Source organism: Natator depressus, chromosome 7 (assembly GCF_965152275.1).
Source record: "Natator depressus isolate rNatDep1 chromosome 7, rNatDep2.hap1, whole genome shotgun sequence".
Classification (NCBI taxonomy): Eukaryota; Metazoa; Chordata; order Testudines; family Cheloniidae; genus Natator; species Natator depressus.
In genome coordinates this window covers 52204537-52223614 of record NC_134240.1, presented here as the reverse complement: position 1 = coordinate 52223614, position 19078 = coordinate 52204537, and the positions used below count along the sequence as shown (strand labels likewise).

General features: G+C 46.8%; 1 protein-coding gene across 9 annotated transcripts in view; it reads left to right on the top strand.

Annotated features, from left to right (window-relative positions):
• SORBS1 (sorbin and SH3 domain containing 1) overlaps positions 1-19078 on the top strand; it is a 262831-nt gene that overhangs the window by 227307 nt on the left and 16446 nt on the right. For 3 of the 9 annotated variants that reach the window (XM_074958401.1, XM_074958402.1, XM_074958400.1), the window contains 8 exons: positions 2407-2492; positions 4466-4633; positions 6315-6361; positions 7601-7715; positions 7824-7949; positions 9059-9253; positions 10956-11708; positions 13136-13249. In XM_074958401.1, coding sequence (XP_074814502.1) covers positions 2407-2492; positions 4466-4633; positions 6315-6361; positions 7601-7715; positions 7824-7949; positions 9059-9253; positions 10956-11708; positions 13136-13249 — 1604 coding nt within the window. Of the gene's footprint in view, positions 1-202; positions 1715-2406; positions 2493-4465; positions 4634-6314; positions 6362-7600; positions 7716-7823; positions 7950-9058; positions 9254-10955; positions 11709-13135; positions 13250-19078 lie in introns of those variants that run through there. The other 6 variants (XM_074958406.1, XM_074958405.1, XM_074958409.1 and 3 more) reach the window with 4 other exon arrangements.

Below are 19078 nucleotides of genomic sequence, written 5' to 3'. Positions count from 1 at the left end.
GCAGCATTGCAGAATTTAGCTGTATCTTTGCACTCGCTTTTATAACATGGCTTGTGCATTGTCTCTCTGCTTTTCTTTCTTTTGAACACCAGTTTTTTAAAGTGCATTTTGTGACATCGAAGCATGTTATCTCTCCTATCTCAATAGCTTTCAAGCATTTAAGCTAACAGGTTGTATTTATTTTATTCTGCATGCTTACCAGTGGATCGTAAAGGTGGGAATGCTCATATGATTGCACCCTCTTCAGTTAATAGCCGAACCTTTAACGCTAGTCATACCAGTATGTTAGGTCATGCATGTACACATAAGAAGCCCTTATCAGCTGCAAAAGCCTGCATTACTGAAATCCTCCCTTCCAAATTCAAACCCAAACTAGCTGCTCCTGCTGCTCTTGTGCAGGACACAAAGGGTATCCTGCTGCCTCATGAGAAAGCGCAAAGCTGTGAGAACCTTCGTAGCTCCAGTGCCTTGTTTGATAACAAAAAAGCTTTCCTGGTCAATGTAGGGGAAAGTGTAGAAAACCTTCTAATGCAATCAAAGCAGGAGTATGTCACCAAATCCAGCAGCACTCTGAGCCTGCAGGAGTACAGCACCAGTTCTAGGAAGGGCTACCTTCCCAGGAAGAGTGGGATGGAGTTTACAATGCTGTATAAAAATATGCATCAGATCAACAGGTCCAGGATCCACCTGGGCACCATCTCATCCTGCAGCGTGAGGGATATTGCATCCCAGTTTGAGAACGAGCTGAGGGACAGGTGTGAGCAGAGCCCCAGTGGGGAAAATTTGGAGCAAATCCCCAAAGACACTGTCTCATCCCGCATCACCGCCTTTGAGCAGCTGATCCAGAGATCCCGGTCCATGCCAGCTCTCAACTTCTCCAGTGGGCAAAGCAAATCGCCCACCTCTCCCCAGTCTAAGAGCTGCCTGAGCTCGGCCTATTCAGCAGAATCCCTCCTGGAGTCGCCAAAGCCAAACCAAGAAGAAAAGGATGCTGCCAACATGGCCAACAACTCCTCTCGCTCCTGCAGTAACGTGGAGGACTTGGCGTCAGATCTCAGTGACATTGTCCCCATGGACACACTCTCGGCTTGCACGGACGAGACTGATCTCCAGTCCAACGCATCCAACGACAGTGGCGGCAGCCTCAGCCATGCCAACGGGCCCCAGAAATATAAATTAAACAAATGCAAAGGAGCTTGCCCAGCTTCCTACACCAGGTTCACCACCATTCGTAGGCACGAGCAACAGCAAGCCTCCAAGAATCCCAGTTCCAAAAGGGATGCCCACGGGGACATGCACGCGCTCCCGAGAAATGTCTATCTGATGAGCCCACTTCCCTTCAGATTGAAAAAGCCCTTCCAGCACAGCCCCAGAAAGACTCCTCCCCTGGACTGCCTGGGAGTCCCACTAGTATATAGCACTGAGAACCAGAATAATGCAGCTCAGCCACAAGGATGCCAGGCGGAAAAGAGTCACCACTCCCTGCACAAACTGTGCTGTGAAGACAGACCTCTGGCCCCCAAGCGCCTGTCTTCCTTTGACATTGTGGAAAGGCTTAGCCATTTCCCCAGCATGGAATCCAGTCCAGAAAGTGCCATTCTGCGAGCTGATACGCCAGACTCCTTTAATAATGGGAATATTGTTCCATGTGCTTTCTATCACAGCTTGGATAGAAACAACAACGCGCAAAGCGAACTCAGGACATACCCTGGAGGTGGCTTTTTGTGTACTTTACCACTGTTACTTTATCTGTCTTCCCACTTTGCTTTTTTCTCCGTATTTTTTGTTGACCCGCCTGTGCATCACCCAATGCTCATTTTCCTCGTGTGTCTGATGTCCTTTGCGTGTCTTGCTTAGCATTTTTGTTCAGAACTCGTTAACAGCTGCCATCCAGCTCAGTTTGTCTTAAAGGCAACTCCTAGAATGTGAAAATCTTGCAATGAGATATTCTTAATCCCGTATCACTTGCATATGTGTGAATAAAACACATCAACCCAGTTAATTTGGTTTTCTAAGGAGCAGTTCCTCCAGGTCTAATTGTGTCTCTCTGTTTCTGAGTGTGCAATCATGTTTGTATGTGTTTGCATGGGTGGTGACGGTAATATGCTAAATCATATTTCAATGGCAGCAAATCTTTTCTTCACAAAGTCTTTTTATGTTTTTACTCACTTTCCCACCTTTGTATTATCCTTTGTTTCAATCTGTGTTCGCAAGTACAGCCCAAAAGGGAAAAAAAAATTCCAAAACATTATCAATATCTGACTGAGAATTTGGTCAACAGCAACTGAAAATCCTTTCAGCTGTAATGGAAGCAAATTGTAGTGCTGTTAAAATATTTTTTTTCCTTTCTGGTGACACAAGATAAGTCCATTTGTTTTTTAACTGCCTTGTGTTGTTTTGAAGTAGATTCAGAATCACCAAGGCATTTTGCACCAGTCGATTACATGGAAACTCCAGAAGAAATTACTCGTAGACGTCATGATGATAAAGAGGTAAAGCCCTTCCTTGTGGTTTAGAAACATTTCTAACAGCTAAATATACAGGAAGTACACCATTTGCCCTTACATAGCCTCTGCATCTCTGTACCTACTTATGGAGGAAGTGTTATGTAGTAGTTAGAACAAGGGACTCCAGATTTCTATTACTGCATCTGCCACTGATTTGCTGTACGACCTTGGGCAAGTCACTTCTTGACCTCTCTGTGCCTCAACTTACCCAGTATTTAAATAGGGAAAATAATACTTACCAACCATGCAAGGATGATATGAGGGGTCATTAGTGTTTGCAAAGTGTTTTGAGATCTGTTAGAGAAGTACAGTACACCCTCGCTCTAATGAACCTGTTGGAATTCAAGCCTTTTGTTCATGATAGCCAGGGGTTCATTACAGCGAAAGGACAATCAAAATGAATGATACACTGCTGGAGTAAGTTAATGAAGAGGCCTTAGATAAAAGTGTTCGCTACATTAATTTATTATTAATAATGATACCTGAGGCTAGGAGTCAGTCAGGGAGGGTGAGTTTAGGTAACATCTGTGACTTCAGCTGTGGGTGTCAGGGCTCCAGGCAGTCAGCCCCCGCAGGAGTGGGGCTCCAGGTAGTTGGCTGTGAGCCCCGCACAGTGGGGCTGGGGCTCTGGGACTGTAGTTGGGATCAAGGTACCGGGTTTGTTATGGCCAAAGGTTTGTAATAATGAAGGACGATATAGTAAGGATGTACTGTGTTGTTATAATTCAGCAGGTGTGCTTTACAGGAGGGTAAAGTGGTCTTTCTATAAGCTAACATGGTGTCAGCGAAGTCTCTTCAGCCAAGCATTAATTGGTAAAGACAAGATTTTCAAAAGCAACTGGTGATTTTGGGTATACCCAATTTTGGGTGCCCAATTTAAGACATTTTAAATGGGTCTCATTTTCAGAAAGAGCTGAATATTCCATCTCTGAATACATTACTGTGTCTCTGTTTGGCACCCAAAATTCACCAGCCCCTTTTGAAATTGTTGGCCAGTATATTACAAACTAACATCATAAGAGAACCACCCAGTCTTTCCAAACACTGGCTAAATTCAATATTGAAGAAAGATACAAACTGTTGGCACTCTGGGAGGTTACTAATTTTAATTAGCCACCTATCTGCTTCTCTGAAAAGCCAGTGACAAACTGGGGGATATTTTTTCATTGAAGAATCATGTTATATTCTGAGTTTGAATAATTTTAACATGTTGCTTTGAAATATTTTTAAGCCCTCCTTTTAATTTCTGTGCAAACACATCTTTTGCTATCTCCTTGCATTGTAAAATATATGAATAGCAATGATCTGAATTCATTGGCACTTAAGGCCCTTGGGTGAGTTAGCACAAAGCTTGGACCCCACTCCTGCAGTCAGATCCAGGTGGATGGACTCTTACACCCATGGAATGCGGGATCAAGGGCCGTCGTTTCCACTAATCTGCCAAAGGATGGGGAAGTCGGAAATACTTTGTTAGAGAGAATTACTTGTTTTACTAGGTGATGTTTGTTATGTGAGCCATAAGCAACTAGGGAGAGATCTGCAAAGTCACAAAGGGCATTTAGCCACTCAACTTCCATTGATAGTCAATGGGAGTTAGGTGTCTAAATGACCATCTGGGCCTGATCTAAAGCTCACTGAAGTCAGTGGAAAGACTTCCCTTGACGTCCATTGGTTTTGGATCGGGTCCTTGGTATGCTGAGTTTTTTCATTGTAAATGATCCCATTAAGAACTACCAATAATCTGCTTTTAAAAACACTGTAATGGAATGTATTTTGTATGCCAAGCTAATCAACTGGGAACCATTGTGTAGTTGATAGAATTGATTGTGTATATTTCTCTAAAGCTGCTGCATTTTGCCGGCACCTCTGAAGTTCTGTATTAAAGTCACATTTGCTGGCAGTTTTCAAATGCCCTAAACTAGATGATTTACTGCCCATTTTATGCAATTTTATGGCAGAAACTTTTAGAGGACCAGAGACGACTTAAACGTGAGCAAGAAGAAGCTGATATTGCAGCTAGAAGGCACACAGGGGTTATTCCAACGCACCATCAGTTTATCACTAATGAGCGGTTTGGGGACCTCCTAAATGTAGACGATACAGCAAAGAGGAAATCTGGGTCAGAGGTCTGTTATAGTTACCTCAGTCTGCTGCTTGACCCAATGCAATATTTGCCTCTCACAATGTTGCGCTTTAGGCCGACATTAGCTCTCCAGAGAATGTTTTATTTTTTTCCCATTCTGGCTTCATTTAGAATTGCTTTGGCTCTTGTGCCTGGTAAATTAATTGATATCTCTATACCAAGCTGTATATGTTAAAGCATGCCTGCTGAGAATTGCTGGTGCACACCTGTGATGCATGCGTTTAAATATCAGCTACTTTTAGTGAATCAAAGGCATTTTACATCCCTTGCATCAGACTGCTACATTGTCTTCTTGTCTGTGCCTTATGCTTAGAAACTTCATGTCTTGTTGATCCTGGTCATGTGACTGTCCTGTATTTTTGTTAGAAATAGATTATGCTGTTCTCCTTCTTTTGAAAGACGCTCCATACTGCTCTAGAAAAGAGTTGGAAGAATTCCCAGCATGTTTCCTAAATATTACATGATTTAGTCCCTCTAAAAGAGACAAAGGAGGAGATGCTTTTCAAGTCCTCCCATGGCACTTTTCACAAGAGTTGGGGTTTTTAGGTGGCCACATGCCACTTCCCGCCTTAAAGCGTTGTGTATCATTGCTGTGTGCTGTTAAACAGCTGCTGTATTTCACCCCAGAGGTGGCTGCATTTCAGTGACGAGTGAGGTGGTTCCTGTGTGCAGGACTAACTTTTGCTCTCAGTTGCATGGGTGTAACTGAGGCCAGAAATGAACCCATTGTTTTTAAAGTGCTTTGGGATCTTTCAGAATGAAAGGTGCCATGTGAGTGTAAGATATTCATAGAATCATAGAATATCAGGGTTGGAAGGGACCTCAGGAGGTCATCTAGTCCAACCCCCTGCTCAAAGCAGGACCACTCCCCAACTAAATCAATTATTAGTTATTATGATTATTATATTACCAACAACTATAATTATTTTATTTCTAAAATTGCTAATTATTTTTATATTATTATTTTATTGCCATAGTGGCTTAAAAATTGTCAAAATATTTTAGGACCATTTTAATCAGCCAACAAAATCACCCCCTAAAAGCTGTCGATAGACGTGCTCTTAACACATCCTATTTACCTTTTTAACTAACTTGAGACAGTTTTAGACACATGCTTATTTTTCTTCAATTCCTCCTGGCCTTTGTCTCTTTCCTACCAATTGAAACAATGACCATAGTAGCACATGGGCCACGGTGCAGGTGGACAATAGATTTTCAGTGGCGTGTGAGTCCCATGTGAGTATCACCCTATTGCCTTCTGCTGGCCAGCAAATTTTTCCTTTATCCAAGGGGAATTTGATCCTTAATCCACAGACTCATTGTAGTTACTGGGGCAGTTGTCCGGTTCAGCAAGGTTTGACATGGTCACATGTTTAAACATTTACTTCCGTTAAACTCCCCGCTGTAGGGCTTTCCTTGCCATTGGTTACATTTATACCAGAAGGTGGCACTTGGCCTATTGAGAAATAAGTTCTCTCAGATCCACAGAGCGGATCTGGACTCTGGGGCAAGAAGCATGCAGCAGAATATCTGAACTAAGATCTGCTAGTTTCACCCCCAGATTTGTGCTAGTCTTTGAAAGGGCTGGGAAGCATTTCCATAGCCTTTTCAGTAATGGGTTGAAAACATAATTGTTGTTTTAATTTGTTGTTTTCAATCTTTAGATGAGACTTGCTAGAGCCAAGTTTGACTTCAAAGCACAGACACTAAAGTGAGTATATCTTGATATTGCTGTTTCTATCTCTCTCTGTCTGCTTTTTCTGCATATCATGCAACATTTAGGATGTATAATAAGACTGATTAATGTTTCTGGAGTGTGTCTCGATCCAGTAATTCAAAGCAAGTCCTTCAAGTCAGTAGAGTAGCTTTGTATACTCTGTGCATCTGCTCCCCATATGTCTTTGAGGCAAATCCAGTTGCTTCACTGAAACAAACAAGTGTTTGTTCCTGCTAGCCCCTCCTGGAGGGTGAGCTGGATTCAACTCCACTTCATCCATCATAAGCCGAGTTGCCAGTTGTGTCCTGCCTGCAGTATCTTTATTACTGGTGGTGTTTTAAGAGGCAGGAAGAGCCTAGTTGGTTGCTCAGATCCCAGCCTGAGAGAACAGTGTTTTTCACCTGCTCACTGTGTACATTTGATGTTGATGTGGCCAAGAGAGAGAGGCGCTTGTGTCATCCATGTTAGGAGAGGACAGGGTGGGTTTTTGTCATTCACTGTTGGCTGGCCCATAGAAGAGGTTTGAGAGTATGATACAGCTGCTCGTGATGGGAGTTGGTCCTTTTGTTCAAGCTGAAAAGTTCCTGCTTTTCCTGCTGAAGTTTCCAAGTTCAAATCCCACTGCTGGTCCAAGCAAAGTCCGTAATGCTTGCAAAGGCTGGCTGGCCATGAATGTCCTGGAGTGTCATATATATGGTGGTTCCATTATCAGCAAATTAGCTTCCTCTTAAACTCTCTCAAAATGGTCCTGTCCCACTTATCTCCTTGTGAAGTGAACAAGTGTACAGGCGAAATGATTGACCCAAAGCAGGAAAGTGGGCACTGCCAGTGGGCAGCCAGTGGCTGGTGCTTTAACACTTCATTGACTTTTCTTTCCCCTGCTTGTGAAGGGGAGCATGTTCAATGAAGTCTGGCCACACCTCCTTTGTGGAAAGCCACACCCATAATGCACCCAGACAGTGAGCAAACCTTGGTATCTCATAGTAAGAACAACAGGGTAGCATCTAGATGAGAGGGTTGAGTGTGATTTATATGCTTCTTCCCAAACCCACCTTGCAGCAGATGGGTTGATAGGTACCACCCTGGAAAGTGTGAGATACCCAGCAGGTATATAGGATGGCACTTCGGATGACCAGAGTGAATATACACAGCCTCTCTCTCCTGCAGTGAAATTCATTGTGCTTTGTTTGTGGACAGTATGCAGTTCAGCTGTAACCAATGTGTTGTTAACAGGGAACTTCCTCTTCAAAAAGGAGACATTGTTTACATTTACAAGCAGATTGACCAGAACTGGTATGAAGGAGAACACCATGGCAGAGTCGGCATCTTCCCACGCTCCTACATAGAGGTACCTCTTTCCTTTTGAAATGTTCTCATTCCAGAGCCACAGCTCCTCCTGAGAGCAACCCGCTTGTGGGCTCCTGATGGGTCATTGGACTTCATTTCTTTCTTTCAGCTACTTCCGCCCGCTGAAAAAGCCCAGCCCCAAAAGCTTGCCGCAATGCAAGTATTGGAGTATGGAGATGCTGTTGCTAAATTTAACTTTAATGGGGATACTCGAGTGGAAATGTCATTCAGAAAGGTAGGACCCTCATTGGGTGAAAGCATTTATCAAAACAAACCAGATGGTGCATCATTTCAAAGGAGATGATCCACTAAAATTGGCAACCATTTTTTGCATGTTAGAATAATCTAATTAGATTAATCTAATCCTTGGGGGTTTATTCAGCACCCATCACCATAGTTTATTGTGATGAATGTTTTGCAGGGAGGCTGTCTATATCCAAGAAAGCACGCGCGTGCTGTATTCCCACTCCAGAGGGACTAGCATGGGTGCAGTGCTGGTGCTGTGGTTCTGCATGCTAAATTAGGCCTTGAGGGACACCTGTTTAGCCCCATTATCATCACTGGGGTTGCATAGGTGTAAAATCAGGTGCAGAATGTGACTCTGCACTGGGAACATTAACTTTCCATTGATGAATTACTGACTAGCTTGTTCTCCCATAGCATTGCTGAGCCAAACCAGCTCACAAGAGTGAACAGAAGTGAACACATATCTGTGTTACTGTAGTGCCCATGTAAGGCAATGAATGCAGACAGGGAGTAAGAAGGTGCCATTTTCAGAGTCACTTTTCAGAGCAGAACTAAACGCATTTATTAAAGTACCTTAAACAGCAAAATTTCTCCATCTCAAAGCTGGCAGATAATTGCACGTGTGTTGATATTAAAATTCCATGTTCCCTATTGTCTTTTTCATTTTATTCAAGGTTGGAGCTTGCAGTTTATAATCAGGATTCAAAAGTCTTTCTTGTGTGTTTTGTCAGCAGAACAGAAGGGAAGAGAATTGGGGGCAAGGCTTGGGGACTCTGCTCTGGGAGTCACACAATGAGATCAGAACCTCAGCTTTCATATTAAAAAAATGTTTCTTGCATCCTGGATGCAAAGAAACTCTGTTAAATGTGACCCAAGAGTGACTGCTGCCTGCCTGAGTCTGCAGACAGCCTGAGCTAGCTTCAGGACAGGTGAACCTCCCCAGTCAGCTGAACTCAGAAACATGCTGCCATGTCAAGGAGGGTGGGGCTACATGCCACAGAGGGCTTGAATTCAGCTGGGGCGAGGGCTCTCATCTCCTGTGCTGCAGGTTTACACGCTGGGTTAGCATCAGTGCTATGTGATGGTTCTCTCCTGCAGGGCGAAAGGATCACGGTGATTCGGCGAGTTGATGAGAACTGGTATGAAGGGAAAATCTCTGGCAGCAACCGCCAAGGCATTTTCCCTGTCACTTACGTGGATGTGCTCAAGCGGCCACTAGTGAAGAATGCTGTTGATTACCCTGAGCTGCCGATGTCTCACTCCCCTAATCGCAGCACAACGGCTTCCCCGCAGGTACCCAGACTAGATGTAGCCAGTTACTAGACCTTACAGAACAATAGGCCGCAGTCATTTGTGTGCAGGAAGAAATCCCCAGCCAAAGTTAGGGTGTACTGTGCAGCAGCACCATCTGTCCTGTCCAGTTCGCTCCCATTGTACCGGCCCAGGGAAAGCTGAGCCGAAGGGGTTACACTTCGTTTACCAGAAAGACTGAGTGGCTGGGAGGACTGGGACAGAACAGAAAGCATTTCATCTCTGATCACAGGTTGAACCTTGGCTAGGTTGGCAAGGATGGCAAGTTGAGTGAATTTCAGTGCCTTTGTGGGGATAAATCAGTGACTTTGGTCCAGTTAGATGAGACCGGTGCCTACGCAAGTCAAACTATCACTTTGATGGGCATCCTGTTTGATTAAAAGGGTATTGAGACAAAGGGGTCAGCGGCAGTCCTTCCATCAGTTTCAATGGGATTTTGATCAAGGTCTAAATTATCCCTCCACATAGCAACTCCAGCTTAGGGCTGAGACAGCTAGGCAGGACAGTGTGTCGGAGGCCTGAGTTACCATTGCCCATGCTGTACATGGTCAGTAGCTAAATGGAAGGCTTGAGTCTCTAGGGCCTGCCAGTCTGACCCCTTTAGGAGCGCAAAACTGGGGAATTAAATCCATCACAGAGACAGTGGCTGGTGGCAGTTTGGGATTGCAGTCTGTCCTGTTTGTAGTGGCAATCTCAGATCCAGGACTGGCTGTGGGGCTCTGTAGCCTTTGATACATTTCACCCTGTGCCTGCAAACATTTTTGCTTTAAAGTTGAGCACATACATGATATGTGCAGATGCACGGCCTGAGTCCCCGGGTGAGGGAGGGAAGGGAAGGTGTTAGCTGGTTCTGTTCAACATACACAACAAGACCTTCCGGTGCGTAATGCTGGGGAAGGAGAGTCAGGAGGTTGGGGCATGCAACAGAGACTAGAGAAGGATTGGAAATTTCAGGGCTACAGTCAGTGTCTTTGTCCTTGTCTTCCTTTAGTAGTCTTATTAGCAGGTATTTCTGTTCCTTGCCATTAAGTGAAGAGGAGACAGTGCTTGCTTTCTTGGGGTTCCCTAAAAAAGTGAATCTCAACTTAGCTTCAGTATGTGTGGGCCTGGCACATCCTACGTCGCCATGGCATGCCTGCTGCCGCCTTGCTGCCGGCTTTCCCCTTGGTTTGGAAGTCCTGTATGCACCCTTTCTTTGTTTTTTCAGCAGTTCTGTTAATTCTCTCAGTAAAAGCAGTTGTTTTCTTCCTTTCGTTCTTGTTTCCTGCAAAGCATGGCTGGTGCGCACATATGATCAGGGAAAGCTCTAAGCCCGTCATGCCCAAGAGCCCTGCACCCCCACACAAGGGCAGAGTTCAGCCCATCTTTGTTCCAGCTTCATAAACCTAGAACTTGCTTTAAAATCAAAGAGCCAGCTCCCGGGATGCTCCCTGCCTTGTAGCAGTGCTGGCTCCTTCAGCAGCCCCACGGCTCCAGTAACTGAGGGGCAAGGTACTACTCAGTGTGAGTAAGGATTCGCAGTCTGCATGAAGCCCCCGGCGAGAGTTTATCCTCCATGCTGTGTCGCCTGCTTTCCTGCACTCACTCTTCATTTCCCCACTGCCTTCACGTGTGTTTGAGAATTTTGTACTTTTCCTTGTCATTTGGCTTATTTCTATCTTTTTTTCCTTTTCTTTCCTTTAAGTCTCCTGGCTCTGAGCTGCTCCATACACCAACTCCTCCACCTTTGCCTTTCTCATGCCACACCCTGTCTCCAGAGGTGCAGGCAATCACTACGGAGTGGATTTCCCTGACTGTGGGAGTGTCTCCTAGCAGTACTCCTGTCATAACCCCTCCATTGCCTCCTGTCCCCGAAGACTGTCTCTGTCCCATCGACTATCTCTCGCCTTCAGCTGCAGCCAGCCCCTCCCCCTCTGTTAGCCTTCACCATTCTAACCTTTCGGGCTCCTCCACACCACTGTCCATTATATCCGCACTGCCATCTTTCCCCTCCAGGCCACTGTCCTCTGCTCATACTTTCAGTCATACCACTCCGCAAAGTGAAGAAAAGTTTTTTGGCTGCCCTTCCCCCAACCTGAGCAGCTGTCAGACCCCTCACTCCGTTGTTGGGAGACCCGAGAGCTTCCTCTCCGAGCTCAGTGACATCATTGGTAACCAAACCAAGGTCCGAAATAATAGAGAAGGCCACAGAAACAGTGAGAGGGAGGGTTGGAAGGAGACAGACAAAGGCTCTAATCTCATGCCCGAGACCTCTGTGGAGGGTTGCCTGAAAACATCAAATCTAGACAAGAGTATGAGCCCAGAAAAGAGACCCTTTTCTTCCTTTGGGGAAAGCCAATTATGTCAGAAGCTAATCACTACTGGGCAGGGAAATAATGCTGAGAAAAGAGGCACAAGGACAGGTGAACTGAGAGAGATTCGAAGCAGAGCAAACAAGGTACTTCTCCTGCATGTGTATGCTATTCTGAAACCCTACGCTTACTTGTGTGTTCAAATCCTTACTGCTCAGCTGGCCGCACAGGGCCAGTAGCTGTTGCCTATCCCTTTATGGACTATAGCTAGCTAGTGGCTGTTAGCAATACCGTCTCCAGCGTGCAGAGGGCTAAAATGGCCTAGAAGTGGATTCAGCAAGGATGTAGCAAGAGTTAGTTGAGAATAGGCATGAAAGTAGGAATTGCCTGGCCAAATATTCCAAAGCCTCGTCTAGTCTGCTATCCTGGCCCAATCAGTAGTCATTACTAGATGTGACAGAAGAAGGCATATCACAGCCTCCATGCAATTCACCTCCCTGTACAAAAACAATGGACTACAGGGAATTCCTTCCTTACCCTAACTAGTGATCAGTTTATGCCCTGAAGCATACATTTAATCCTAGCTAGAGAAAGCACCTATGCTGTTCTCATCCTAATGGAGCCTGAGGTGCTGTGAACCTCTAGCCAGGGTCTGTATATTTGCACAGCCACCTAGTTAAAGTGCAGGAGTCACTTTTTCTTGTAACAAACTCAGTGGACCCGATTCTCATTTACCCTACACGTCCCTTTATGTAAATGTCACTAACACCCACTGTAACGCCCCTTTACACTGCCAGAGTGGGATAAAAGGACCTTAGTGCAAATAAGAATTAAAGCCAGTAGTGTTTTCTCCCAAGAGTGAGTCAGTTATTTAAAATTATATATACACTTCTAGCTGAAGAGCAAGCTGTGCTCCATTAAAAGGATAGAGGAATCTTAGGGGAGCTCTCAACTAGCAGGAGGTGGCATAGCTGGCTTCAACACCCCCCCAACACCCCCCACTCTGCCAAAGCTCGACTGATTTATAGTCCCTTGGAGACCATAACCAGCTGGAGTAAGTTACAGATGCCCCCTCGGTTGTTCTTGCTTACACCCAGGCTGTGGCTTTGGCAGCTTCAAAATGAGAGGTTTGGAACTGACTCCTTTCCCCTTTTCTGTATCAAGATGATCTTGATGCAACATAAAATCTGGGCCAGAAGTAAACAAGAGAGGGAAAAATGCCTTCTGAGATTGTGTTCCATGCTACCAAATTATATTTTTTTAATATGAAATTAACCAGGATCTTAACCAAAATTGTATCTAAGCTTTACAAAAGCATATAGTTTAGCATCTTTATGTATTGCCAGCAGCTTAACAAAAGCTTAACATTCTGCGTATTTTAAAATGCAGTGCAGTTGTAAGCAAAGAAGGATAAGCTAGAAAGGTGTGTTGTCTCGTGCATGGAGTGATGTTTGCAATGTGTGCACCAAATTTAAGTGTATATATAAAGGATGCTCGTATCACAAAAGATGATAGCAGTGATTCTGATAAGAAATCGTGCATTTAGCTGACCAACTTTTCTTTCCTTTAAAAGACTGCAGACACTTCATTCTCTTCATCTGCTCTTCTCTCTTCCTCTGCACTTTCTTCCTCTGCTGTCACAATACAACCACCTCCTAGACTTACACGCAGGGTCAGAATGCCCCAGGTAACCATTGTTGGTGATAATTATTCTGTGGCTTGGAGCTGTTTCCATCCTATTGTCATTAATTTGTCATGTGATTGCTTGTCCATATGTTGATTTCACAGGTGAAGTACATCTGCTGTCTTTAATACAGCGAGCCTGTTAAAGGGTTATTTAAAGTTAGTTCCAGGCACTGTGGAAATGATGGACTAAGCAGAGTGGGTGAAATCTTCAGTGGCTGTATGTCAGTGTAGCTTTGTTGAAGTCAATGGAACTAAGCTGATTTACACCAGCTGAGGCTCTGGCCCTAAGTTCCTCTGAAGTGTTAGCTTAGGACATATTTCATCCTGTCAGATCCTGAGTGCCTGTAGCTACGGTGAATTTCAGTTGGAGTTGCTGTGGTCAGTCCCTGGAGGGATCAGTAGCCTAATTAGTAAGAGCAGTGGTGGATTACTGCATGGGCCAATGGGGCCCGTGCCCAGGAACCCCAGCCAATTTATGGGCCCCCTCAGGAGTGCTGGAACTCTGGCCCCACCCCCAGCTCCTCCTCTCCCCCCACCAAGGGCCCTGCTGCCCTGCTCCTCCTCTTCCCCTTGAGGCTCCACCCCTGGCCAGGCTGGAAGCTGCCCAGCTGTGGTAGATAGGAGGGTGCCTAAATTCCCCCCCTCCACACTCCCCCGCATGGAGCTCTCCCAGGCACCTCTTCCCCTGCTCCCCCACCCCCTGCTCCCATCCCCACCCGCTGAGTCTCCTCCCCTCACCCCAGACTTCCCCCCCATTCCCTGGGCTCACCCCCATTGTTCTCCAGGAGACTTAGGTCTCAGGTTCCCCCCGCAGGTCCCCCAGGCCCCAAACTTGCTACCCTGGGTTTGCTGGAAGCTGTGGTCTCCATCAGCAACCACAGTCTGCCTCCTGGTGGCAGTGCTCAGCCATGCCCTGGCACTGGCACCTCATCTGGGCACAAGGTGCTCATGCAGGGGATGAGGACGAGCAGCATCTGGGCCGGAAGGAGCCTTTGCAAGGGCTTGCCTTGCTCTGTATTCTCTGTCAGGGACTGAAGCTCCTTCCCTGTGACCCCGCTGAGCAGGACCTTGCAGCTCCCCATGACAGCACCGGCAAACGGTGACTCACTGCACAGCTCTGTTCTGGTGAGTGACGGTCAAACCCACCTCACGGGGTCCTGTACTCACTTATTGTCTCAGTGGCACGAATTCCTCAAACTCCCCAGGAGCTGGGAGTCATGCTAAGGTATTCCCAGCCTTGTAGCATCACCAGCAGGAATGATTCAGCAGGCCACATCCTGACCTCTGGTCCCCACCCCAACTGTCCTGTCACCTTCAGGTCACACCCTCAGGTGACCCATGTGCAGCCACATCCTCCCTTTCCCCATCACCTTCGGGTCCTGCCCCCAGGTGAGCCCCACACAGCCCTAACCCCACTGCCTTCATTAGATTGCCCATGTGTAACCAAGAGTGCTTGGCCTGCTGGTGATGTGTGAGCGGGACTAGCCTCTGGTTCCCTCTCCCATCACTGGGCTGTCTATGGGGCTCACAGGAGGTTTTGTTTTCCTGCGAGCCGGCAGCTCTGACTGTTACCTCCGAGGGGCATTCTGTGCAGCGCAAAGGGGCTATTCTGCCAGAGGTACTTCTTGCTGCTCACTGCAACTGGTAATGGAGCTGACCTCTGTCCCCTCCTTTCTGTGATGCCAGGCTTTTGGGAGCACATGACCTTGGTAGCTCCATATCCCCTCTCAGCAGCTCTATGTGGATCACTTAAGAACTGCCCAGGGAGCCTGGGCTGCTGTGGCATAAGTGCTGACTCCATGGGTGCTCCAGCTGGAGCACCCAGGGAAAAAAAATTAGCAGGTGCTTTGCAACCACCAGCAGCCTCCCCACCCCCCAGTGCCTTCCACCCACTGCGATCAACTGTTCTGCAGCATGCAGGAGGTGCTGAGGGGAGAGGGAGGCGCGGGAAAGGGGCCCACTCAGGGAGGGGGTGGAACTGGGTGGGAAGAATCGGGGTGGGGGTTTGAGGGAAGGGGGCAAGGCCTGGGTCAGAGCAGGGGGTTGAGCACCCCCAGAGGCTGGAGGAAGTTGGCGCCTGTGCACTGTGGGGAGCCCCAGACCCTCCACCTGCCCTGGGCAGGGGGCCAGCGTGCCCAAGAGTAACCCCCAGTCCATGTCCCTGCCCCCCAGGGCCCACCACCCAGGGTAGGTGGCCCGGGATCCCTGGGAAGCTTTTGCTACCGTCCGTCTCCCACTTCCAGCCTGGCCAGGGCCTTGGGGAGGAGCAGGGGGTGGGGCCCTGTGGCTGGGTGTGGGGGGCTCAAATGTTCTTTGTGCCAGGGCCCCAGTAAATCTTAATCCATCTCTGAGTAAGAGGGATGTAATGTATCAAGAAGATGGTTTTCTAGAGGTTGTTTTTTATTTGCTTCCAAAAGTTACTAACCACCTTTTTCTGGTACGGGCCAGTAAAGATGGGCTCAGGCTGCAGCGTTCAGAGCTGGAGTGGGAACACTTAAAGCTGTTAGGACCTGTTAGAACCTGGAGTTCTGGCTCAGCACATTAAGAAGGTAGGGGGGCCTTGTAAACTTCAGGATCAGATTTCAAGTGGCCCAAAGTTAGGGGCATGGGGTTTGTACGTGTTTGCATCCAGAGTTTTGGATCTGGCTCATATCTGTAGGACAGTGGGTAGCTAATTCTGTGATTATTGGTTTGATTGCTTTGTGTTGAGGGGAGAGTGTTTCTGGCATAGCTAATGTCCAGCCTGGTTTTTCAGCTGGTTCTGTGGCACCCACTAACACTCAAATTCCCTACAAACACTACCAAAGGAGCCAGTGTTAATACTGTTGTAACATAAACAGCTCAGTGTCAGCACTGAACAGCTGATACCCCCTCCTCTCTATTCCTCCGAAAGGAATAAGAGGTATTCTAGTCTGTTTACACATCAGTGTACTTCCAGCTCACTTCCACTGGCTGGCAATGTATGAAGGAGAAAGTACACTCTTTGCAAAGGCTAGTGTGGGGTGTTGGTTGTTGGGAAACAATCTTGTTTTCACCTGTAAAGTGTGCAAATTTGATCCAGAATTCATGGATAGAGTATGAATCTGGACACCTGTTGCCATTTTTAGTCATTTCCGTGATCATCAGCTGCTCTCTGAGGGTGAAGTATGGAGTTGAGCCTATGATTTTCCCTTCGCTCACCTCTGTCCCCATTTCCCCTGGGGACAAGGGCTTTAAATGGGCAAATGTTCATTAAACAGCCACCTTCCCAGTCCCATCCCCCAGAATTTACCATTTTGATTTAGATTCCAAGTACCTGACCCTAAGGGTGGGTTTGTTTCTAGTTCAGATTTTAAAAAATCAAAATTTGCAATTTACATGTGGGTTTGTGTTTTCTCCTAGCATTTAATTCACTCATCCCTACTGGGAGCGCTGTGTGTGTGTATGTGTGTGTGTGCAGGGCTGTCCCTAGGGAGGTGCGGGGCCCGGGACATTAGAAACTTAGCACCTATCTGCCGGGGGGTGCTCCCCTTGGCTCCGCCCAGGCCCCGCACCCATTCCACCCCTTCCCCAAAGGCCCCACCGCAACCCTGCTGATCGGCAGGGCCTGCCAGTGGGCAGGAGGCTCTGGGGAAGGGCGAGGTTCTGTTAGGGGGGCTCCTCCTCGCTTCCCCCTGCTCACCTCCCTGTTCGCCTCCTCACCCCGCTCACCCGCCCACCTCATCTCCCCACCCGTGGGCCCCCACAAAGCGCAGGGCCTGGGGCAGGCGCCCCAATTCACTGTACCCAAGGGATAGCTCTGTGTGTGTGTGTGTGTGTGTGTGTGTGTGTGTTCCCCATGTGTATGTGAGAGAAAGAGAGAGAGATAACAGGATGTGATCACAAAATGATAAAGCTAAGGATGCACTTTCAGACTAAACTCTGAACTGATGCTGTTTTATTTATGATTTTCTGCCCTGCTGATAATATGACTGTGATGTCCTTTTTGGGGGGTTATCAAGCCAACATTTTTATTCCATATGCCATGACAACTACAGCATTGTGAGGATCAAGTTAAAATTATGCATTGCATTATGAGAGGCCTCAACCTGCCCTCCAAGTTTGTGGGCAGTTACTTAGGGTGCAGTTAGCACATTTGTATGCACAAATAGAAGGCCAGATTTGGAAACTGGCCCATGAGTTGGTGCCTACAATTCTGCTCATGCAAACAGTGTCTCCACAAGCCATTCAGGTAATGGGATATCTATTATTTTTAACTGAATGCTAAAAGCACTAAGTCTTGTCCATGTGGGGAAATGTTCTGGCGTTCCTATACTGGTATAATTATAAAAGTGACATAAGTAAAACCGAAAAAAGGCCACTGTTGTTCTGGATCAGTGTCCACAGGTGGGAGTTATACCAGTAGTAATGATGGTATATATCCTCATATAGACGAGCTCTTAGCAGAAATTAAACTGAGCTACAGAATGCAGATCCAGGTTTGGACCTCAGTTTCGACACTGCTCATCCTCAATGTTTGTGGGTGTTTTTCAGTTTGCAGTCCCAGTTGAGCTCATTCTAGAGAGCAGCTCTTAATTGTGAAATTCAAAGCCAAGTTTTGTTCCAGATGTCAGACCCTCTCACATGTGGGGCTGTTTGGCCTGGGGTTCTGGTTCACTCCTATCTCTTGTACTAACTCAATACATTAAAATGGGCCAAATTCTACATAAATTTACAATCCCCTCTGTGTGTGTGTTCCCTCTGTGTGCCGCCCCAGCCCCACGTAGTACTGTTTATTCATGTTATAGGTTATCCTTACTGTACATCCGTACCTTATTACACTAAGTGGGATTTTGCAGGGAGGGGCTAAGGGGGTTCCCTAGCTGGTGGTTTTCTGTCATGTTAGATTGTGATTCCTACAGAGGACAGCTCGCTTACTTACCAGATCAGTAGTCGGTGGTCACCAATGTGTTGCTATATGCAGCACCAAAGTAAAGGGGCCAAACTACAACACCAGATTGAAAAATTATTATTATGCTTGAATATAAGGTGGTATTATATGTACACATACATCGAATCATAGAAGGTTAGGCTTGGAAGAGACCTCAGGAGGTCATCTAGTCGGACCTCCTGCTCAAAGCAGGAGCAACCCCAGCTAAATCATTCCAGCCAGGACTTTGCCTTAAAAACCTCTAAGGATGGAGATTCCACCCCCTCCCTAGGTAAACCGTTCCAGTGCTTCATCACCCTCCTAGTGAAATAGTTTTTCCTAATAATCAACCTAGACCTCCCACACTTCAATTTGAGACCATTGCTCCTTATTCTGTCATCTGCTACCACTGAGAACAGCCGAGATCCATCCTCCTTGGAACCCCCGTTCAGATAGTTGAAGGCTGCTATCAAATCCCCCCATCTTCTCTTCTGCAGACTAAATAAGCCCACTTCCCTCAGCCTCTTCTCATAAGTCATGTGCCCCATCACCCAATCATTTTCGTTGCCCTCTGCTGCACTCTCTCCAATTTGTCCACATCCTTTTTGTAGTGGGGGGCCCAAAACTGGACACATGGAGGACCTGCTCCATGATTTTGCCGGGTGAGGCTGACCAGTTCCCCAAATTCTCCTTCCCTTTTTTAAAGATGGGCACTATATTTGCCTTTTTCCAATCGTCCGGGACCTCCCCTGCTCGCCACGAGTTTTCAAAGATAATGGCTAATTGTTCTGCAATCACATCAGCCAACTCCCTCAGCACCCTCGGATGCATTGTATCTGGCCCATGGACTTGTGCATTTCCAGCTTTTCTAAATAGTCCTTAACCTGTTCTTTCATCACTGAGGGCTGCTTACCTCCTCCCCATACTGTGCTGCCCAGTGCA